At 37.6% G+C, this 24,059-nt stretch overlaps 3 protein-coding genes across 3 annotated transcripts; all 3 read right to left on the reverse strand.

The window, feature by feature from the left end:
• Positions 1-437: 437 nt before the first annotated feature.
• Positions 438-4,375, reverse strand: GCK72_011713 (uncharacterized protein; the record flags this gene model as incomplete). Its single annotated transcript, XM_003093769.2, has 10 exons — positions 438-494; positions 544-606; positions 655-849; positions 952-1,458; positions 1,506-1,710; positions 1,785-1,998; positions 2,496-2,961; positions 3,006-3,058; positions 4,093-4,294; positions 4,346-4,375. The coding sequence occupies 10 exons, from the start codon at positions 4,373-4,375 to the stop codon at positions 438-440; spliced, it is 1,992 nt and encodes a 663-aa protein (XP_003093817.2).
• Positions 4,376-7,079: 2,704 nt separating this feature from the next.
• On the reverse strand, positions 7,080-15,458 carry GCK72_011714 (uncharacterized protein; the record flags this gene model as incomplete). The annotated part of the gene is made up of 11 exons (XM_053728637.1): positions 7,080-7,414; positions 8,077-8,188; positions 8,231-8,348; positions 8,396-8,573; positions 8,621-8,865; positions 9,148-9,286; positions 9,865-10,085; positions 10,134-12,414; positions 12,857-13,005; positions 13,051-15,307; positions 15,356-15,458. The coding sequence occupies 11 exons, from the start codon at positions 15,456-15,458 to the stop codon at positions 7,080-7,082; spliced, it is 6,138 nt and encodes a 2,045-aa protein (XP_053588214.1).
• A 714-nt stretch (positions 15,459-16,172) lies between these two features.
• Positions 16,173-23,421, reverse strand: GCK72_011715 (uncharacterized protein; the record flags this gene model as incomplete). The annotated part of the gene is made up of 14 exons (XM_053728638.1): positions 16,173-16,268; positions 16,317-16,523; positions 16,568-16,877; positions 16,929-17,854; positions 18,226-18,474; positions 18,538-18,650; positions 18,707-18,848; positions 19,433-19,896; positions 20,799-21,258; positions 21,305-21,538; positions 22,451-22,566; positions 22,623-22,767; positions 22,813-22,974; positions 23,299-23,421. The coding sequence occupies 14 exons, from the start codon at positions 23,419-23,421 to the stop codon at positions 16,173-16,175; spliced, it is 3,747 nt and encodes a 1,248-aa protein (XP_053588215.1).
• Between the last annotated feature and the right edge of the window lie 638 nt (positions 23,422-24,059).

Here is a 24,059-nt window from a genome sequence, read left to right on the forward strand (position 1 = left end):
GTTGGTACATAAGCCTTTTAAATTTTTTGATAAAGTTTTAAAGACATTTTAATGCTTTCTGCTTTTGTCTGTGTAGATCATTGATTCGAATTAAAAATTATTCAAAAACTGACCTATCCCCATTTCTTTTAGCTTAATTTCCGTGTATCAAAATTGCATTTAAAACAATGACTCGTTTATTACAGCTTAATCAAGGAAACGTGTCCTTCAATTGGCACCAACAGAGATAAAGTTAATTGAGGTAGGATAACTGAGATATATAGTTCTGATGATATAAATTAGTGAACAGATAGAAATGTGAAATAAGCAAGACAATGGTTTTAGTTTTGCGGGGTTAACCAAGTGGGGGAGCCATTCGGGGAAAAAAGTACCGAACAAAAAAACTTTCGTATTCAAAAAGCAACTTGTGTGGCGAAAAAAACCATTGCTTCATTTGATCAATTATCTGCAGCAATCGCTTCTATATCCAAAGAGATTGGCTCGTGTCGTTGAGCCTGAAAGAAAAACAATTGCTTCAAAAGTGAAAAAAACTGTATAACTTACAACTTTTTCAATCAGATCTGGATCTGCACAGCTGTTTTCTTCTCCTTTCTCTTGATTATTAATCTGAAATCACGAATGCTTCATAGTTTTCGTCTATTTTCGAAAATTTACCGTTACTGGTTCTTGGCAATTCTCTGTTATCTTTTCTTCAACTTTAGATGTTTCAGAGCTCTTCTCAACTACCGGAACATCAATAGTGGCATAAGTGCATTCTTTCTTGTACAGAGAGTTCACCAAATGTCGAGCGACACCTTCATGACTCCAGTAAGTTGAATGCGAGTAAACTTTCCGCAATTGTTTCTCGTTCTGAATATATATTCATTTTTCCTCTTCGCTCGGATAAAATAGATTCTAAGTTTGCACCGATTGCTAGTCATTTTCCAAACACGGTTTGACACTTTTACTCACTTCTAACACATGATCAATGTGATATGAATTCTGCTCTTCATCGTCAGTGTCCGCTTGTCGATTTGCTTTCTTCGAAACCAAATTTTTCACAAAATTGTAGACAGCTTCTACAATTTTATATATCCAACTGGAAGTTTGTTGCGCATTAGGTATTTCCACTGGATCCCGTTCTGGGTCAAGCGGTTGCGCAATGCCATCGGTTGGATGATAGATATTATGGATTTCCATCTCAGCACTTGTTATCCGAAAATCTTCACCTTCTTTGCCAGCTAATTCCAAATATCTTTTCAATGGAGATCCGACAGCAAAAAACCGCTTGATATTGAATTTCAATTGTCCCTCCACCTCCTTTTCAAATGCATCGATATCTGCCTTCAGAATGTCATAACTGATGACAGAACCCAAGGAATGTGCGAAAATCGAGATAGAGCCGTTGAATTTGGAATTACGACTCTCCATGAAAATCTTGTAGTTGCGGTTGAGCTCCTCGATTACAATTTTTTGAATCTGAAATGAATTTTTCTCCTTGCAAAATAAGTGTTAACATAACTAACCTGTGGTGCGTGTATGGTACATGTGTATAGCATGGCTTCTTCGAAAAACTTAGAAGCCCCCGGAAAATTCAAAACTTTGCTGACGTATTCCTTGTTACAGTTTTCATCACATTTATGCCCATTATGGACAAATTTCAATCGCCAATGAATTGGAAGAAAGAATATTCCACCGCTCTTCTTCACATTGTCGACGCTTTTTTGTAGACTGGAACCGGTAAATTTTTATTGTAAATCCCAACATTTTGGTGCAACCCCTATACTTCTAAGGTGACCACTCACTCTCTTGCACACTCTCTTACGAGGTGCTCTTTGTCATGTCCAACTCCATGAACAACAAAAACCAAGTGCTCAACTTTTACACTTTTATCCTTGATATCTGCTTCCTCAAAATGGCGGTTCAACTCTCGCGGGAACTTGTCTTCTTGTTTAATTGTGATGAAGGACAGAGAATTCCATTCAATAACTACTTTATGGTCCTCCAGACGGAGTGGACCTGGAAATGCTTCTTTTTTTTTTTTGCTTTTGTACAGTACCGCTCAAAAGGTTACAAATTTTGCCTGATTTTAGTAAAAAAAAAGACCAACTTTGACCGTGTATTTCGGTGTCAACTGATTGTCCGAAAAATTTCATTTTGTATGGATTGGACAGAGCAAAAATAGCACATTATTTTTGTAGTTGACCTTTTTTGTAGAGAGATTAACATGAAAAATATAGGTAATCAAAGTAATGTATCCCTGAAACCGACTAATTTCAGTGCGTATCACCGAAATTTCGGAGCTTCTCACTTTGACCACCTATAAATTTCAAGATAGTGTCCCTACAAAAAAATGATCAACTACAAAAATGATGTGCTTTTGCTCTGTCCATCCCATACAAAATACAATTTGTCGAATAATCAACTGACACTGAAATACACTGTCAAAGCTGGTCATATTTCACTGAAAACGGCCAAAGTTGATATCCTTCTGAGCGGTACTGTATATTGCTCACCTGGTCTTGAATTTTTCAAATCGGTATTTGGGTTTTCTTTAGCCTTTTCATAGATAGTCTTTTTGAAATCATTCAAATGTTCCACAATTCTATCAGCGATTTCAGCGTCAATCACTTTGCCATCACACGTGAAAAAACAACCTCTCAATATTTCTTTCGAGTCATTCTTCCAATGAATCGCTTCAATTCTCGTATTATCCTCATTCACACTGTACATTTTCTCCAGGACAAGCAGCTTCCCGTTTTCAATAGATGGCTTACTCTCACCGGCAGTTATTGGGTCGCGTTTCACCTTGACATGCCCCATTTTATTTTTGAAAACCTCAATTGCTTCATCATCGAGTGTGAGTCCCTTGTCAGCGCGATACTTGATCTCCATCAATAAAGAATCTTTTCCGTTGAATGGTATATGCTTGTCAGAATCTTTGTAAACCCATCGCACCTCTTTGCATTTGAAGTTTTTGATCTAATCAGAAATTTAATATTTTTGAACTCATAAAAATCACTCACCTCAGGAACAATCACGAATATATAGTTTTTTGGCTCGGCTTCAATAACTTCTCCTGAAAACGTTTGCTTTTTAACTGCACGGTTTCTAACACAGCGAATTGTGTAAAGTAAAATTCTCTATGTAATGAGCCAAATAACGTGAATTTCGGTCAGAAATTGATTTTTTTTGATACAGAAAAACCGATTTTCGGTAAAATAAGTATAACTTTTATTGGAAAAAAAGATTTTCGCACAAAAATAGAAAAAATGTACTCGAGGACGCTCTGAATCTGTTAAAATTTTTTGGAAAAAAATATTGGCTGAAAATTTTACTTTTCCTAAAATCACTTGTTCTACAGTACGGGCCATAAAGAATGCGACACTTGCAGTTTTTAATAGAAAATGATCAAACTTTGTGACTGTCACACGGCCTCCCTGATAGTCTTACAATATTGATTGTTTATGAAGTGTATAGATCACAAATAGAGCTCTATTTTTGTAGTTGACAACTTTTTTGTACGAGCACATTCTAAGAAGTTATCAATCTTCAAAGTAAACAGCTCAAAAATCTCTCTTTTTAGCACTGAAAAAGTGCGAAAATTGCGAGAAATTTCTTTGAATATTGATAACTTCTTAGGATGTGCTCGTACAAAAAAGTTGTCGACTTCAAAAATGAAGCTCTATTTGTGATCTGTATAGTCCATAAACAATCAATATTGTGATACCATCAGGAAAGTCGTCTCACAGTCTCAAAGTTGATCATTTTCAACTAAAAACTGCAAGTGTCGCATTCTTTATGGCCAGTACTGTATATCAAAAAAAAGTCAATTACTAACCGAAATTTACGTTTTTCGGCTCATTAAATGAAGAATTTAAATTTACACAATTCGGATGGATGGGACACTTTTTTCATCCATTGCGACGTCTAAAAAGCTGAAAATAATGCATTTTCAGTGCAAAAAAGAAAAGAATTGAATAAAAACTATTGTAGTTCTTTTTCGCAGTGTAGGAGACCGTACACTGTTAAAAACTTGTAATTATTTTTTCATATTTTCTAAAAACTATTAGTTTTGAGAACCCTGCACAAGTTTCAAAGAACTCTGCTTACCTGACCATTTTTTACTCGCTTCTCTGTGTTCTTGTTCAACAGTCTTAACTGTATCTGGTCCGTCGTACATTTCCTGGTCTGTGACATCCGCCTCGGCTGCATTTTCCGTATTCTGCTCTACAGAATCGTTTCCAATAGTCCGGGAATCATGAGCTATGCGACCAATGCTCAGGGTAGCAATATTAGGAACATCAGGATTGTTCTGAATTTTCAATTTTCATGTTCTCATAGCAAAATCATCATAATGTCTTACCGGATTTGCCCCAGGAAGGTTGTTGTCCATAGTGACTATTCTAAAAACAAAATAGTGTTGTAGGAAAAGAAGTTTTTGATGCAATAAGTGCAATGAGACGTAATTTAACATCTAATTGAGTATAACCTAAAGAATTGAAGCTTTAAAATGAATGGATTTGCTGTTAATTTCATAGAAAAATTGAGCTTTTAGGACGGCAAAAACTCCATTTTTCATTCCTGTCAATCAGACCTGCATTTACAAAAAATTCGAAAAGAGTGATAGTTCATACTACAATAAAATGTACCGTTTTCACACTAAACAAACATGAACCAATCATAAAAGGAAACCTTTCATTGATAAGAAAAACTGACGTAAAAAAGATGGTTCATCAAAATAAACAAACTCAATTTTTTTCCTCGAGCAGGTGCTCAAGCGATGTTGATTACTTTGTTTTTTAATTTACGGCAATCTTGTAAATCGACAAAAAAGTGGCTGGTGCATTTTGCAGCATACTGTATTTTTTAACTTTCTAGAGTTTCAGAGGCTGAAATCTTGTTGTACAGCATTTTTAGAAGACTACTTGGCATGGCTTCCGGTGTTAGAAAAGTTTTGATGAACCAAATCGGAATAACAGAGTACTGTGGCATGTGGCGGCCGGGAAACGGGGGACGCTAGTCTTGTGGGAGTTATATCATTTGTTCAAAAAAGTTGATTTTAATACTACAGAAAATTTCGAAATACAAAGGCCAACTTTTTTCTGGCTACGTGGAACTGAATGGATTTATTATTAGGAAATACTCTATTTATAACTCAAAAGGTCAGATCGGAAATTATATGAATATCATGTGAGTTCAAACTAGATGACTGGGCGGGATGGAAAAGTCACAATGTGAACGAAACATAGAGGTAATATGGAAAGATCAAGAGAACGAAGGCTATTTTTGAAAATTATAAGAAGTGAGCAATGCCCTAGTTTCCTCAGAAAAAAGAGAACGTTTTGAAAAAAAGAAAGAAAAGAAAAGGATGAGGCCCAAAAAATGAACCCCCCAAGAAGATATAAACAATTGGTTGTGTAATGAAAAGGGATAGAAAGCAGGGGGGAGAAGAATTGATAAGATTTTTCAATGGGAGTAAGAGATATATATTGTTGCGAAAGAAGAAAGAAGCTGTGAGGCGAGAAAAAATAAGAGATAGATAACAAGAGTGTGTTTAGATCTTTGGTTGGGAGGTCAGGGCAAATGGTAACATTTTTTTAACCTTCAAAAGTTTTGAACAGATTATATAAGACTTTATAGTCTATCCGTTCCATGGGAGACCAGAAAACTCACCTGCAGGTCACACAAGAATAATTCATGTGACATTTGCAGGAGGAGGTGATAAGATCATGCATAAAATTCTGTGACCCTGATGATCTTCCCACAACGTTTGTAGATTCTTGATGCGTTCGGGTAAACTCAAAAAAAGGAATTACTTTAACATGGGTTGCGAAATGCAAAATTATTCTGGACTTGTGTCAAAAATAGCCAGCTAATGAAGACTTGAACAGAGCCAACCAATAAGTTGTTGGAGGAATTGCTTTGAATCTGGACAAAGCAGAAATCTTTTTTTTACATAAAATTATTGGATCTTAATACATTTCTTGTTCTAAATTGCCACAACAATCAAATGAGAGGCTTGCTTTTCACCAAATCAATAATGCATTCATTCACAGCCTTCCATAAAATAATGAAAATGGTTGGAGAGTTTAAAAATTTCCGCACGTCAATTAGACCTACAGAGGGTGGTGTGACACAAATGATAAACGACGCTGGTGAAAGATAAATGATGACATAAAAATCACCACAATTTTAAATGAAAAGTTACGACTGATAAGACGGAAGACAGAGCAGTGCAGAAGTAAACATCGATAATACCCCTCCCACTTTTTTTTACAAAAATGCTTCCGGTGTTTGAACGGTTGCCGTCCAATTTCTAGGCGTTTAGAAGAATTTTCAGTTAAATGTATGTGACATCTTCTGGTTATCAGAATGACTTGTTTCAAAAAAAAAACGTGTGTATTGGGAAAACTTGAGTCATAGTTCAAATAATTGCACCACAAAGAGAGGAGAGACTGTGATTCATACAAAAACTGAAACTCGTTGATATGTATGATAAGAATGGGCATCGTCGTCGGTTTTTGCTCACTACGCATATAACGTGTGTGACTAAACTATTATAAGAACAAATATGTCATTTGCTCACTACCTTTTGTGTGAAACGAGATTCTGCGTGTTCTCATACTGTTACCCTTTTCCTAGAGTTCAAAATTCTTATCCCGGTCCACAGTTACATCAAAAACTCCTAATTACATATCTTTTCAGTTATGTAGATTATGAAATATCCAGAGCCCGAAACACAAGGATTAAGACTGTTAGAGAGTGATAAGCGAAACGATAAAGAGGTGTAGAGTAGAAATTCAAAAAGACAATGTTATTGCTCGCTAAGTAAGCAATCTGAATCCAATAGAAGGTCATTATTCAGTTTTTGAACAGGCGGCAGTTCTAATTCGCGTCGATTCTGATTAGGAAGGATCCAGACCTCACAGACAGATATCACTGGCCATACAGTAATCTACATCAGATGGGGGTACAGTACCCTGGATCCAGAACTACGAAACTCATCAAAAACACCAGGAATTTTTGAACCGGGATATTTCAAGAAAAATAACACATAACAATTCCATATTTATTACTCAAAAAATGACATAAGTTTCCTAATCACTATCCTCTTGCTCTTCCACTCTCTTCTTCGGTTTCCACTTCAATTGCTTGTCACGTCTTCGGCGATTCTCACGCATTCCCGCGCAGAACATTTCCATCGCTCGTTTATCATTCAAACATCGTCTCACTTTATCCGAATCCTCCGAATATGCGATGGGATACTGTTCGTGATAGAATTGCTGGTAGTAATACAACAGGGCATCGTATTCCGGGAGATCGGGGATACACGCTTCGTTGGCGATTCCAGTGGTGATACTGTAGATGCAGAAGAACACTTCTTTGGGGGTCTGAATGGCGTCGTAGAGGACATCGACGACTGGTTGGATGACTGGAATATGATATTGATGCAAAAAATCTATAAGATTAAATTGACTTTTTTTTAAACGGACTGTCCGAAGGGAGTTCTCTAAAGAGTCTGGTCTCAAAACATCGCAGTTTTAAAGCGTCCGGTTTCGAAACATCGCAATTTTGGAACCATTGCTCTAGGGATCCCGTAATATTATTTTGGGACGTTTTGCAACCAGACATTCCAAAACTATGTGAAACTTTGACACTAAACACTTCGAGACATTTTGTGACCGAGGCATCGCGTCTTGGTTGCAAAATTTCGGTTTCAAAACGTCCGGTACAAGGATTTTTCGATTTTCCCCACTCAAAACTATCCAAAATCTATCAGAAATGATGAAAATCGGGTTTGCGAAGCTTTAAAACAAAAAAAAGTTGATTTCAGCGTAAATTTGCTCTACATTAGCTGGAAATTGACAAAAAATTAGGATTTTGACAGTTTCTGCATCGAAAAACATTATTTTTCACCAATTTTCAGCTCAAAAACCGTTATAAATCTGATTTTTTGATGATGTATGAGGAAAAATAGTCTGAAATAGTTGTTTTTAGCTTTGAAAGCGATTTTAACGGTTTTCTGCCCCGGAAACTCTCAGAATGGGCTAGCCCTCACCGTTTCAAAGTGTCCAGTTTTAAAACGTCTCTTACCTTGAGCCAAACTAGTCACTTCCTGCTTGAAACACATATCGATACCCAACTTAATCGCCACAAACGCGCCGGCACGTTCCACACCATCCGGTGACACCACCAACACTTTTTTCTGAAATTTTCTTGGTTTGTACTTATAGAAAAACGTACTTACATTTCCAATTCCACAATATTTGACGATATCCACAGTTGTGTTCGAGAACCTGGGCGGTCCGTGGTGATTCCACTCTTTGTAGCAAATGATTTGCGTGAATTTAGGTGGCGCTTTTTTGCTGAAAATTTAGTAATTTTTGAGACGGATAAACAAGGGAAAACTCACTCCTCCAAATCAGTAATCTTAATTTCATACAACGTGAAGTAGATCATAGTGCGGAACATCTCAAACTCTTGAGGTGGTGCACCACTAGCATGAATACTCAGTGTTCTCACTTTGTACCGCCCGTAAATGGACACCTTTCCAGGATCTCCTTGGTAGAATTTGGCACATGCTACGTGACCTGCAACAGGATTTGTTATAGAAAGAATTTAAAAATGTAATACCCACCACTCTCAACAAATCTGCCTAGTTGAACAACTAATTGAACGTTATGCTGAAAGATGATGGCCCAAAACTTTGCCAGCGAAGATTGCCGCACATCTTGCCCGCGTCTCATGCGGGACGGCGCTTTGGCTATAATCCAATCGGTATTTGGTCCAAGCGTCATGGTGCATGCATCGTAGGAGGCGTCAAGGAATCCAGTGATTTTGACATGGGATTCAGGGGGGCATCGGAAGGTTTTGGGCAAAGAGCTGGAAGAACTAGAATACGGCATAACTCGCATGAAACTCAATGTTATGAGGTGAAAAATGTACCAAATGATAGATCTCGGCGAGATGTATCGGTTAAGATAGGTTAAGATCGTTTGAAATTGGTTAAAATCAGTTATGATCGGTTGAGATTGGCTAAGATCGGTTAAGTTTTTAAAAAAACTTGGTTATGTTATTCTACTACGAAAACGTTTTTGAAGTAGTTATCGAAATGTCATAGTTTCAAAGCGTCTCGGTTTTAAAACATCCTCTCACTAAACCCACCTTTTCGAATTTCCCATTCTCCATATCCCACTCAAAAACTGATCACACCACTGTCGCGGCATCATCGAATCTCTTTCGTTCTTCAATTTGATGTCTGCAACAACTGCGACTGGAAGAGTTGTCAGCTGTTCGTCGGTTTCTGGAAATGATGATCGTTGGGGTCCGAAAAATCGGTCAAATCAAAACCGGACTATTATAGAACACAATAATTGAATCTCGGCTGTTCTCATTTAGAGGCGGGGTCAAAAATCTGGGAATCGGTAAGAATTTTCAATATTTGGGTTAGCGTCCACCTCCAAAACGGGATTTTTGCACACTTTTACTACAGGGTCCTATAAAAACATGTCTGATATGGTTTGACGCGAAAAATATGATTTTTCGTGAAACTTCCTGTTCACAAAAAACGCGTCAAAGGCACACCAGACATTTTCTGTTGAAAATTTTCGAAACGTCCTGAGACAACAATCCGCTCTTTCATGATTTTCATATCTCGTTGAATTTTGAACCAAAACGCGTCAAAGGCGCGCCAGACTTTTTTCAGTGAGGATTTTCAGATTTTCAGAAATCGAGATTGTTCCCCTTTTCAACTACAAACATTTTACTATTTGGGTATAGGCACTGCCTCCAAAACAGGGTTTTTGCACAATGTTATTACAGGGTGCCAGTAAATGTATTCAAAAAACTGTTCTGTTTTGGGGGGGCGGAGCCTAAACTCACTCTGCGTCTCCTGCTCTTCCAACAAATTCGGTTGCTTCCAATACTCCTCGGGACTCATTTTTCTCTCCTGGTTCACTAGTTGTAGATTTTTCGGGGCTAGAGATTCTTCCCACTTCTGACGTCTCTTGTTCATGCAGCTTTTGACATTAATCCATATCAAGAAGATAGCACAACCTACGACCAGGAATATCGCAATTGCAGCAAGAACCCAATAGAAAACGCTGAAAATTTCGCAAAAATTGAAATTAAAACCATGTCAGAATACTTACAAAAGCACCTTCCTTCCGTCTCGCACTGTTGCCGAATTCCACTCCTGTAGTTCTCTCCAGAATACGGGGTCGACGGTAACTTCAGGTTCATAGGGTTGGGGATTATGGATCCTTGTCGTAGGCTCCCCCGCAGTCTTCGCTTTCACATAATCCAAGAAAAACTGGTCCATGTCTTCAAGGGATTTCGTGGCTTTTTTGAATTCAAATTTTCCAAAGTTTAGATCCAGATTCTCCAAGATATCCAGGGCTCTAAGCACTTCTAGATAAGTTTTGGATGTTGGATCCATCTTGATAGCCTTAAGATCAATTAGAGCCCCTGGAACCTTATCAGCATCATCTAAAATTCCACCGAGATTTTTGAAATCTGAATCTGTGGGGTCTCTTTTCCTTCTAAACTTCCTTCGAGATCTGTTAAGGGTCGCCAAAAAGTTATCGATGCCATTGAAGGTCTTTTGAAGTTCCGGAATCTTCTTTACAACTGACTTTACTTCTTCCTTTTGCTCATATGCCATCCTTATTGCCACTAATCCTTGCACTGCTATCCCCAACCTTCTGGAAACTTCTTGGGAGTTTGGAAGACTCTTTTTGAGTGACAAGGCTTCACTGGCCTTCATTTTTTCAGCAGATCCCATAGCATTCTCTAGTAGAATCTTTGAATCTATGATATTCTTCATGGTCTGATTCAACATTTGGACATCAGCATCTTCCAGAATCTTCCCATCTCTTCCCAACTCAATCACTGCTTTCAGATCCCCCCTATCATCACCAACTTCGCCCAGACAGGCCAGAAATGTTGAGTAGTTTAAGGAATTATAATAATTATCAATGACACCAAACGTGCTATTGATGTAATCCGCCAGTGCTGGAATACTATCCAAATAGTTTTGTATTATAGTCAGATCGCTTCGGAGTCGTTCGAGAAATTGCATAATTGATGGGAAGATTAGTGTCTGGTTTATTTGTCTAACAACATCCGCTACAACTTCAGGTTTTGGTTTTGTGGCGTTCATTGCCCGTGTAAAAATATTCTTGAGCTCTGACAAGTTCTTGAGATCCACGGTATACTCAAATTTGTGTCGGAAGCCAAGAAGTGCTCCGACATTACGGTTTAAGAGACTGATGTTACTGTAAATCTCCTCATTACCATTCGAATTAGGTATTGGTAGAGTTTCATTGGAATTGCAATGCAGAAGAGTTGTCATGGTAGTAACTAGTTTCAAATTATCTGGCATGTCACTGATTTCCAAAAGTTTATGGATTATCGATTTGGTAGCAAGTTTTCCTGGCTTGTCACTAAGAAACGTCCAGTTTGACTCGATAGATTTGAGGTTTGTACTTAACCCATCGAAATTTGAAAATACAAATTTCAAATTCTCCCTAACCACTTGTCTATCTTTGATATGTTTTCCAATCCAATCATCTTCAACATCACTCTTTAACTTATCCAAATCTTTAGCACCTTCAGGTAACCCGGCAGTATATTCATACCTTTGACGTCTTCGGATTAGATCTCTAATCGCTTTGATTTGTGGATGAGCAGTTAGTGTCTTCTCACGAGCCATATCGAAAGTCTTGAGGTTTTGACCAAGTTTTTTGAGAGATTCATCAGTGACAGGTACTGGAACTGATAGACTGGTTCTTAGATGACGCTCTTCGTCTAATATTTCGAGGAAGGTAGACTTTGATATGATTTCTAGAGCAAATTCGAATTCGGCAAGTGTTGCGTCTAGATTCTTTGCTATATTTTCCACCTCCTCCAAAGTTTGCGTATTTGCAGAACTAGTAATTATGTTGAATGCTAAATCAACTTTAGTGGCATCTACTCCATTAGACCATTCTCCATTAGAACTAAATCTTTGCAAAAATGCTTTCGGAAAATCTATGCTTCCTATGATATTAGTGATCCCCTGTTTTTTTGCTCTCAATCCAGTAGCCACCACTCCCAACTCCTTCTTATACTCATCCCTCCTCACCGAACTCTTAAGCTCCGCCCAATCAAACGAACTTCTTATAAATTCCAAAAACGCCAATCGCTCCTCAATTGCAACCACCTCCGGGGAGCCATCCCATTTCCCACTCAACGATTGAATTTCAGAAATTGCAGCGTCTATTCCAGTAGAATTGAAGTCAATGAGATCTTTAGCTGATCCGATACGAAGAAGTTCAGAGATGACGTCAGCGGAAGGGATTGAACCATCGAGAAGAGCAATTTCAAGGGAGACACCATTGGAGAGACGCGCCAGTTTTTGGAGGTTTTCAATGAGAGTGTTGAGGTTGTCGTCTGGAAAAATTTGGGGTGTTCGGTAGAGCGCACTAGCTTACCTGTTGCACGACGAACTCGTGTGGGCTCACAGGGTGTCGAGATGAGCAATGATACAATTACAGTAACCGCGTGCCCAAAGACTATCATACTTTTTGAATCTGGAAAGAAAATGCTCAAGTAGCCGGAGGAAAAAGGTACTTACAGATAGTTTCAACCACTATTTATTTGGTGAAGAAGTTGTTTTAATATTGAAACTATCAGAAATGAATAGGAATGAATTGGATAATGGGGTAACCGGTAGAAGAGAGTTCACGTTTATTAAAAAGGAAAAATAATGAATAATTTGTTTCGAATTAAATGTTTCTTAGAAATTTCTCCCTCCAATCCAGCACACGTCTATTATTTGCCTTCACCTGTAAAAACAAGTTTAAAGTAATTGCTGAACGATGTTACAACTCACTTTGGGAACTCTTCTCTGTCACCATCTCCTTCCTCGATTTTTCTTTGTTCTTTCCTGCGTTTTGATATTTGGAGCAGCCGATTTGAACAGTCACAAATAGAAGAAGACACGACAGAATTAAAAATGTAACTATGGTGCATATTAGTAGTCTGGAAAAAACGAATTGGTGAAATATACAAGTTTGAAATACTTACGTTTTTCCGGAAATTGATTCTGGCGTAATTTTCTGATTCCTTTCCACCACAAGTACTGATTCTTTAGGAGGTTGTGTATTATATAGAAACACTCTTGTTGATGGTTCTGCAGTCATCACTCTCACGTAATCCAAGAAAAACTGGTCCATGGCTGCGAGTGACTCAATCGCTTCACTGAATCCAAATTTCGCAAAGTTCAGATCCAGACCCTTTAGGATATCCAGTGCTTTTTGTTTCTCAGGTGATGTCTCATTCAAAGAAGAATCTTTGATAGTTTTCACAAACCCCGGAATCCTATCAGCATGGTTCAAAATCATACCGAGACTTTTGAAATTCTTGAAATCCGTATTCTCGGACTCTCTTTTCCTTCGAGTTTCATTCAGTGTCGCCAGGAAGTTATCGATACGATAGAAGGTTTTCTGAAGACCAGGAATATTCATTGGTCGCCCGAACAGTGGCTTCAGGTTTTCATTTTGCTCATAGGCCACCTTAATTGCGACTAATCCTTGCACAGCCATCCCCAAATTCCTCGAAATTTTCTCTGCATTTGGAAGAGACTCTTTTAATGCCAACGGTTCCCTAGTTTTGACTTTATTTATCTTTTCAGCAGACCTTATTGTGTTTCCTAGAAGAATCTTTGAATCAATTATATTTTTCATAACCAAACTCAGTTTTTCGACATTCGATTCTTCTAGAATCTTCTTCCTCCCCAATTCAATAACTCTTGTCAAATCCGCACTATTCTCTCCAACCTCGTCTAAGCAGTTCAGAAAACTCGTGTAGTTTAATGAAGTGAAATAATTATTGATTACACTAAAAGTACCAGTGATTTCTTCAGCCAATGCTGGTATATTATCCAAGTGCTCTCCAATACGGGACAGATCGTCACGGAGCCGTATAAGCTTTTCCATTACTGAAGAGAAGCTATCTGACTCAATTATTTGTTTCACCACATCCGGTACAACGTCAACTTTTGGTTTTGTTGAGGACATAGCTTGTGTGAAGATATTCTTGAGTGCTGACAAGTCTTTGAGATCTGTGCTATAATTAAATCTCTGTTGGAAGTCAAGAAAAGTGACGATATCGCGGTTTAGGTTATTGATTTTCGTGATTATATCATCGAAGCCATTTGTATTATTAGGCATTGGTAAAATTTTTGTGGAATCGCAATGCTCAAGAACTGCTATGGTAGCCACTAGTTTCACATTATCTGAAATGTCACTGATTTCCAGAAGTTTATGGATTACCGATTTAGTAGCCAGTTTTCTAGGTTGATCACTTAGAAACGTCCAATTTGATTCAATAGACTTGAGGTTTGTGCTCATCTCATCAAAAAACGAAAATGCAAACTTCAAACCTTCACTGACCACTCTCTTATCTTTGATATGCTTCCCGATCCAATCATCTTCAACATCACTCTTCAACATGTCCAAATCTTTAGCACCTTCAGGTAGACCAGCAGTGTATTCATACCTTCGACGTCTTTGGATCAAATCTCTAATGATTTTGATTTGTGGGTGAGCAGTTACTGTATTCTCTCGAACCATATTGAAAGTCTTGAGGTTTTGACCAAGTTTCTTGATAGATTCATCATTAAACGGTACCGAAATTGATAGATTCATTCTAAGATTACGTTCTAGGTCTATCACATTGAGGAAGGTAGACTTTGATATGATTTCCCGAGCAAATTCAAATTCAGAAAGTGTTGCGTTTAGGTTCTTGGCAATATCTTCCACGTTTCCTAACAAGAAAGACAGATTGGATATTTGAGTGGTTGCATACTGTATCTCTATTGGGTTTGTAACTTTTATCCATTTTTTGTTGATGAGACCTTGCAATGATCCTTTTGCTTCATCTATCTTTCCAATAATACTACTGATCCCATGTTTTTTTGATCTCAATCCAGTAGCCACCACACCCAACTCCTTCTTATACTCATCCTTCCTCACCGAACTCTTAAGCTCCGCCCAATCAAACGAACTCCTTATCGATTCCAAAAACACCAATCGATCCTCTAGAGCAAACACTTCCGGAGAGCCATCCCATTTCCCTCTCAACGATTGAATTTCAGAAATTGCAGCGTCTATTCCAGTAGAATTGAAGTCAATGAGATCTTTAGCTGATCCGATATGAAGAAGTTCTGAGATGACGTCAGCGGAGGGGATGGAACCATCGAGAAGACCGATTTCTAGGGAGACACCATTCGTGAGACGCGCCAGTTTTTGGAGATTGTCAATGAGAGTGTTGAAGTTGTCGTCTGGAAAAATTTGGGGTGTTCGGTAGAGCGCATTTGCAGCTTATGTACCTGTTGCACGACGAACATGGATATTTGGGAGGGGCTCACTATCAGAGGAAACGAGCAACGATACAATCAGAATTAAAGTAACCGCGTGCCCAGAGACTATCATATTTTTTGAATCTGGAAAAATAGATAATTGTGTTTTTTTCTTGGGTTTTTTTTCAAAGCCAGGGAAAAAGACTCACAGGTAGTTTTAACTACTTTTTATTTAGTGAAGAAGTTGTTATAATATTAATTTTAGCAGAAATGAATAAAAAAGTGTGGGAAATGAATAATAGGGGCATAGGATAGGGAATAGAGAAAGTTCACGTAAATGAGAAAATTCATTTCGCAGTTTTCTGGTTTCAAATGTCATTTTAACAGCCAGGTAATCATAGTGTAAATTAGATAATTGAATTTTAAAGCTATTTTTTTTCGGCTCAAAAAATGCCATTCTACGTCCAAAATTCAGTTTCGCATCGTATAACACTAATTTTTGAGCAAAATGTTTGAGAGATACATTCAAAATGAGCAAAATCTTGAACGTTCATAGTTGTCATTCAATTTTTGAAATTGGGATTTACCCGAAAATGTTTATAATTTATGATTTTTTTGATGAAAAATTGATGCTTTCGATCGATTTTTGTCGATTTTCAGTCATTTTTCAGTCATTCTTATTGAATTTCCTGCCAAACTGTGAAGTAGAATGATGGAATACACTTAGTTTGAGAAATCTCATATTTATTTTACGACACAGAGGAATAAAAAGTTGAATCTTGAGAACAACAAAATAAAACAAATATTTAAATTATATCAACGAATGTTGTCAGCAAGAGTCCCATTGCTATCCCTGTTTTACCGCCTTGATATTCATGAAGGGCTCCTTGCAATACATGCAGGCTGTGCTAGTCGTATTGTTTGTATACCACTCCTTCGCGCACTGCAATTATATAGTTATATCGTATTAAAACAATGCTAACTACCGTACCTTGAAATGCATAAGTTTTTTGCATTTGGCATGTCCACAATGAACCGTTTTTTCGGTGGGTGCCGGTCGCACAAAACATAAATGACACTCATAGTCCTCCACTAGAGCTTTCGAGTGGCCAGTATGATCACGGTAGGCCTTGTAGAGTTTCTCAGATATGGCAGGCTCTGTGGGGAGGGGGATGAGCGGTCGGGTGCCCAGGAATTTCTGAAATTATATTAAATCAAATCTAGTAAATTTAAGAATTTTACCTTCAAATTGAAGATATTTTGGAGCAATACTTTGAGATATTCATCGTACGACTTCATGAATATATCCATTTCTTCATCAACCATTTTTTTGATGTCCGGGTCATCCGATTCGGTGGTCAAGACATTTGCCATTTTCATGGCTTGTGTTCTGAGTAGTCTTTCCTCAAAATCATCCTTTTTCTTTATCAATTCTTCGAGTCTTATCTTGTAGTTAGATGGTCCAGAGGTAGATGGTTGAAATTGGAGGGAAGCAAATGCTTCCTCCAGAATTTGATTTTTCTCTTCTAGAGAGTTTGCACGCTGTTTCTCGCTGAAATTGAAATGGATAAGTTGACAACGAGTTAGCAAAACAACAACTCACCTCTTCAACTCCTCCCGTAACTTCATCTCCTTCTCCTTCTTCTTCTGAAGTGTTTCATTTGCTTCTTCTAATTCCTGCATCATCTTCTCGCTCTTCTCCTTCAGCTTCTCCATCTCCTTTTTCATCTTTTTCATCTCCTTCTCCACTTCTTCCGTTCTCTTCGCCTTTGTTTCATACTCCTTCGCCTTCTTCTCCGCTGATTTTTGAGCTTTTTGAGCCTCTGAGCAATGTTCTCCAGCTGTAAAGCACTTGTCTCTCCAGTACTTCGCATCATTGAGATGTTCGATGGGAGTGGCTTCATTCGAAGAAAGATGCGGGGCTTTAGAAGTTTTAGCGACTACAGTAGGCTTCTTGGCAGGTGGTACTTCAGGAATCGTCGCGGGGAGCTTGGGTTTAGAGGCTTCTGGAGCTTTTTGAGGCGGAGTCTCAGGTTCAGGTCTTTCAGAGAGCGGCTTGCAACAGGCGCCGCAGTGAGTATGCTTGGATTCGTCGGAATCTTCAGAATCTTCAGAATATTTTCCAGAAGATTCTCCAGAAGTTTCAGAATCCTTCTTAATCCATTTCTCCACCCATTCCTTGTGGACATGGATATCCAATTTTTCGCAATTCACCTGCGCTTTGACACACATTCTCTCTGCCAGAATCCGTTGTTGGTTAGACTTCTGATCTTTGTAGAATGTCATAATCCACCCAAACACCAAATGATACCAGTGGACTGGCAGATTGACAATTGTGGACGAGGAATCAGTGACAGGGAGACTGTAAGCCATGCAGTTGAGAGCAATGACAGGCATGTCCACCTTTTGGTTGATGTCTTGACCTTTCTCGAAGCAATTCGGGACGTTTTTAGAGAGTTTTTGATAGATTTCATCGTTTTGTAGTTTTTGGATGTTCTGGTCGACGTGTTGTTGGGAAATGAAGTAGGCCTGGAATAAAAGTGTTTTTTTTAATTTAGTAAAAGGTTAGCAGTCTCTACGGTCTTTTGACGTATTCAGAAGCGCCCGGAACGCGTTTTCAATCCGAAAAAAGTAAAAAACTGAAATTCTGGAGCGCCTTAGGCGCGTTTTTGTGGTGAAAAAAGTCAAAGACGCGTTTTTGAGTGAATCTTTTTCTAATTCGAAATCTCGGGCACCCGAGACGCGTTTTTCGTCTAAAAATGCTAAAAAAACTGGGACGCCTTTGCACGTTTTCAAGCCAAAAAAAGATAAAAAATTTAACATCTGGGGCGCCTTGGACGCGTTTTTGAGCGGAAAACCCGAAAAATGCCGTTTTTTGAGGTAGTCTGGAAAAAACTCACATTATCAGTGTTTTCATATTCTTCCATCACTTCGAAATACTTTTCCTTAAACAACTTAATATTTTCGGTACCCAGATCCTCTTCGGCTTTGATCCAATTGATTCCAATTACTACTTGTTGGAATGTAGAGAATATTGCCTGTTTCACATTCATCACAATTTCTCCATCTGGACCAAGAGTCCGAATAGGAGCAAAAAATTCGATTTCACTTCTTCCGGTAGTTAGATCACGATAGACATCGGGCATAGCCTGAATTATTTGGCATGGCTCATTTAATTAACAAAAATTAATTAGTGATAAGTGAAAACTCACCACAAATTTACTCATATCAATGTTAAACGCGCTCATCAGCCGAGAGAACCGGTTGAGAGTGACAGTTGCATAAATGTTATTTCTTTTTTCCTGATTGTGCTCGTCCAGGAAAACTGAAACGAATAATTTGTACTGAGAGAGGTCCACATTGTATATAAAAAAAACTCACGACAAAGACGAGCATTGGTATTTTTGTCAATGTAGCATTCGATCATATCATAAACGTCTTCTGTGAAGAATAGATTGTCCTCCTTCTCCCGATTTTCTGATTTGAAAATACGAATTGGTACTTGTTTGATGTTGTAGGATTTCTGGAAATTAAAAAACATTGAGTACCGTACCGTAAAAACCGATGTATTTCGCTATTAAGAAAACGTAACAAAAAGTAGTAAAAAAGTATATTTCTAGAATATTTCTAACTCGGGAATGGTTCAAACTTTCAGCGAAAAACCATTACGAAATAGTGGCAAATTTTACGCTGATTCCAATTCTGTAATCAATTTTTGCAACGGGAGTTTGCTCTCAGCATTTTCTGTAGTATTCAATTTCTACCGATTTTGTACGAATTCCAGCTCTACATCTAGCTTTTTCAAAGTTTTCAGTCGATTCGCCATTGAAAAATGTAATTTTTCATTTCAACACCTCTGAGATCGCTCAATTTTTCATCCAAAACCAATTTTTTTTCCGTTTCAACGTGAAATGGCTCTAATACAGCGGAGTTCAGTTCAAAAACTAGCTGAACATTCTCTGTTTCCACCCAAGTTGAAATTACAGAGTCCTGAAAACTCTTCACTGACTTCCATTGCGAAAACTGATTACAGATTCGGAATCAGCGTTAAATTTGCTGCCTATTGCAGATAACTATTGCAGATTTTCTGAAATTCAAAAACCCTACCACATATGTGCGAAGATCGGTCAAGTATTGACTCTTCAGTGGCCTTCCCATATCACGTTTTTCCATCAAAAAGTATTTCACGTTGTGTCTCTTCCTATATTCCAACGGCACATGGTGAAAGTTGGATTCGTAATCTTTTCCACGTTCTTTTTGACTCCAATCTTCGTGATAACCCAGTTGATGACACAAAGATTTTTCTTTCACAACTTTCACTGGCTCTGGCTCATCGACCTCCACAACAGTAAGCTCCCCGAATTTGGTTGAGACGTCGTGAGCTTCGATCCTTTGTCCTTTATTGTTACGAATATAGTTATTCATGACGCATTGCGCTATTTCTGGTATTTGAGATTGTTTCTGTTGGGCAGGTTTTTGTGCGGGTTTAAGAGGTTTTCCTTTTTTTAGGGCTTTCTTTCTCAGAACTTCCAATCGTCGCTTTTCAGCTTCATCTGCCTTCTTTTGGAAATCTGAAATAATAGAACTTGAGTTTTAGTTAAAAATGAGCAACATGGGTCACGTTAACACTAATCAATATTTTTGTAGCTGACCACTTTTTTGTACGGACTCTTCCTAGCAAGTTATATATATTGGCAAAGTGCAAAATAGTGAGATTTGTAGCTGCCGGTGTATAACTTGCTAGGGACCGTCTGTACAAAGAGTTGTCAATTACAAAAATGATGCACTAAATTTAAAAAAAAACTGGCCTAAATTTAAAATCTCATCTACCTAACTTTATATTAATGTAACGTGTCAGTGACTTGTTCCTCTTCGTTTCAAATAAATAAATATAATTAAACTAAATTAATTCATAAATAATTAAATCGGTTGACAATCACTAGCGCTGCAGAAACTACAGTAACCTGACTCTTGACTACGAAAACTACAGTAACTCGACTACTGGGTACTGTAGATAAGAAAGCTAGACAGAAACTCTTGTCACGTTGAATTCGATTATGAAATGAAATTTCTGTCTGGAGCGAAAATAAGTAATTTTTGACGGTTTAAAGAATTTTTGTCGAAAATTTTAAAATGTATTTAACTTTTTTATTTTACATTGACATTGGGTAGACTTTTGATAGAAAATAATGACAGTAACCTAAATTTTCAGACAAAGTTATTTTTTACTGTCTTAGTACGATTGAGAAATGATTTTGTCGAGAAAACCTCAGATTTTGAAAAAATTGTAAGACCGAATGCTCAAAATCTAACCGGGCTTATACTCATTACTAAGGTTTTGTCGTGCCGATCCCGGAAACTTAACTAATTTTGCATTTCGATCAAATTACAACAAGTTATTACAAGACTCCACTGGTTTTTAGCTCCAAATAAAGCTAATTCAAATTTCCCGCCAAAGAAATTCACAACTTACGCGACACTGCCACAACACTGTTCTCCTCTTCTTCTCCACCTCCACTTTCCTCATTTTCAGTGTTTTTCGAAAAATGAGCCACCAAGAACTCCTCCACTTCAACCCATCTCTCTATCGGCGCCACGTACTTTAAGCATCTCGTCATCACATTCCTCACCGCTTCTTGATTTGCGTTGAATCTCAAAAACTGCTTGGCAAATCCAATTTTAATTCCCAAATATCCCATCCATGCAGGTATCTCCTTCGCGTTTTCGGGTAAGCCTAGTGGTCGAAGATCAACTTTTGGTAGTTTCCGTTTCTTCAAAATATCCTGGTACTGCTTGAATGTGATCGTCTGGTCTCCTTGAGCAATTCCAAAGAGTTCTTTTGATTCTGTTTTTGTAAAGTTCCGACTTTCAGCGATTGCCTTGTAGACAACCGAAGTGCTTTCGTCTATCTGTTCCTTGGAAACCATAACGTTCTAAAATAGCAAATATTTCAAAATGAATTATTCTGAATTTCCCCACCTCACTCATCTCAAAGAACTTCTCCATAACACTCATTATCATTTCATTCCACTTCCTTGTGTCACTATCCTCCACAGACCAATCCACTTGAGATGCCCAGAATGTGAACAGGTTATAAATGAATAGTGATGGATAGTAGGTTGTCTCTCCTATCAGTGTGCGGAATGAAATCACACCGTCGCTATAACTTAAATGTAGAGCGTGGTTCCCTTCGAAATCGAGATCAGGGACGATCTGAAAGTTTAGATACGATTTTTTAGCTGAGTCGATTTTGGTCTGAAAAGGTTATCTGTTAAGTTTGGAGGTATGGAAAATGATTAAAAAAAATATATATATATATATATATATATAATTGAAAATCTGAAAAAAAAAGCTGATTTCAAATGTATATATATATATATATACATATATTCAATTTTTGCCCTTGAAACCTGATAATTGAGAAAAACAAGGTAATAACCAAACTTTGACCTCGTTTTTCTTGAATACCATAGCTCAAATACAAAAACTGTATATATGTACACTTAGAATTAGTGTGTTTTCAGTTTTCCAATGATATATGCCATGTCCCATACCTCAAAACTAAACCCCTGACAGAAATGATTGGCTTTGAGAAGGTTTCATGGTGCTCACGGTAGTTCTAAATCCTCAAAATTTTCAGCCAATTTTCAGTAAATTATCAAACAAATCTAGAGTTTTATTTTTGTAGTTAACAACTTTTTAGTACGGTAATTACCAAGAGAGTTATGAATTGGCAAAGCCTCCAATCTGTTTTGTGAGGTTTTAAGGAGCCAGATTTGATTTAGCTAAAACTTTTTAGGGATCGCCCGTAAAAAAGTTGAAAACTAGAAAAATGCTCTACTTATGATCTACCGTTTTCAATAATAATTAATATCACGGGACAGTTTAGAAGACTGTGATATATTCTCTAAGCTCGTAATTTTTAACTGTATACGGTAAGCGTCGGAATTGTTTTGGAGCTGTTACTTAATTCTACTGTTTCCTATTAAAACTTTATGATTTTAAAAGTTTTTAATGAAGATTCCCGCAATTTCCGCAAAATGGTGGTTATCTTTGCTCAGGAGCATATGAAAATCCGATTTTCAAAATTCCTATTGTTCATTCCCCGAAACCCAAACAACTCACCGTCACCAAACTCTTATCCAACCCAAATCTCTCAAAAACCGTCTCCAATTCTCCTCTTCCCATCGTCTTCAAGTTCTCGCCTCCTTCAACAGCGCCTCCCATTAGTTTCAAGATCTCTGCAAAAATTGAAGTTATGTTCCGGTAAAAGTCAATCTTGTTTTCAAAATCTCACCATTGACTTCAACATGCATATTCTGTTGATTGAGAGCTGCTTCCGCGACTTCGGCGACTTCTTTTATGAAGAATCTCACTTCTTTCTTCCCAGCAACTGGTGGTGGCAGACAACGAATGTAGAGTTTCTTATTGGGATTCTCTTTCTGAAATTCAATTTTTTGAATTTAAACAGTTTCAACAAAGCTTACCATCAACGCGAGAAGACTATCGGAATTGCCATCCGATCCAGTGCGAATTCCTGCTAGATCTTTCCCATCAAAGATGAAATATGACCTTTTTGAGTCATCGCCCTGCAGCTGACGACTCGAAAAAAGAATTTGTCCGTTGTCGAAGCGCCCTATGTATGTTTCCTATAATTATTTTATGTATTACAGAAACCCAGACCGGAATAGAACCACCCGAACTGTGTAGAGGAGAAATATATGAAAATTTGACTGAAAATTACAGAAAAAGCAAAAATCGAACTAAAATCAATGAAAATTGCTCTAATTCGGCTGGAAATAGGCTAAATTAAACTTTTATTAATCTATTTTTATGTTTTTATGACAAAAATAGGCTGTTCGTGGTGAAATTCTGTTTCGGCCATAAAATCGATATTTTTCAAATGGAAATGTCAATTTTTCTACCAGAAAATCTGATTTTCCATTGCCGGCAGACAAAAAAAATAAACTCACATTGTGTTTGACCAGTTCGAACTCGGATGATTTGATCTCTTTGAATTGTGTCACGTTATTCGGCAATTTCCTGGCTGCTACAGCTTTCGAACGTTCTATGTCATCACTTGCTGGTGTTGACATAATTATCTGGAAAGAAATGGGATAAAAATGATGGAAAAGAATGGCTCGAGAAGGTTTTGAAGGAAAATTGAGGAAAAGTCGGTTAGAAAAGTTATCAAATGCAGAAGTTATTTAAAAATTTAAAAATTCAAGTAAAAATACAGTAGATTTCTCAAAACTTTGCTGTTTTTAATGTCAAAAGGGGGGGGGGGGGGGAAAGATCGCATCAGAAACTTGAAAATTGTTGATTTCATTTTTGAACCTACGAATTTAAACAAGTTTGAATTGAAATACGTTGCTTTGTATTAAATTTTGACCTAAAATTTTGAAAAACTCTTTTAAAACGTTTCAAATACGTCCAAAATACAATTTTAATTAACTTTCTCCAATTGAAATGTCAATTTCAGCTAGAATATCTATTCGAAATCAATCGATAAGCATCATGAGAAGAAGGAAAATGAAAAAGACTGTTCTGTGTGTATGTGTGTGTGCGACTCTGCGCAATATAGACATCTCTCGCAGATGGCGGGACGCAGATGGTGCAGTGAGTCTCGCAACGATCCGCAACTTCAGTAGGGCGTGATTGCAGCATACGTAACCGTGGGAAGTTCTAAACTATTCTGATGGATGGGTTTTCAATGAGAAATGTATGAAAATAT

This window comes from Caenorhabditis remanei, chromosome III (assembly GCF_010183535.1).
Source record: "Caenorhabditis remanei strain PX506 chromosome III, whole genome shotgun sequence".
NCBI lineage: Eukaryota > Metazoa > Nematoda > Chromadorea > Rhabditida > Rhabditidae > Caenorhabditis > Caenorhabditis remanei.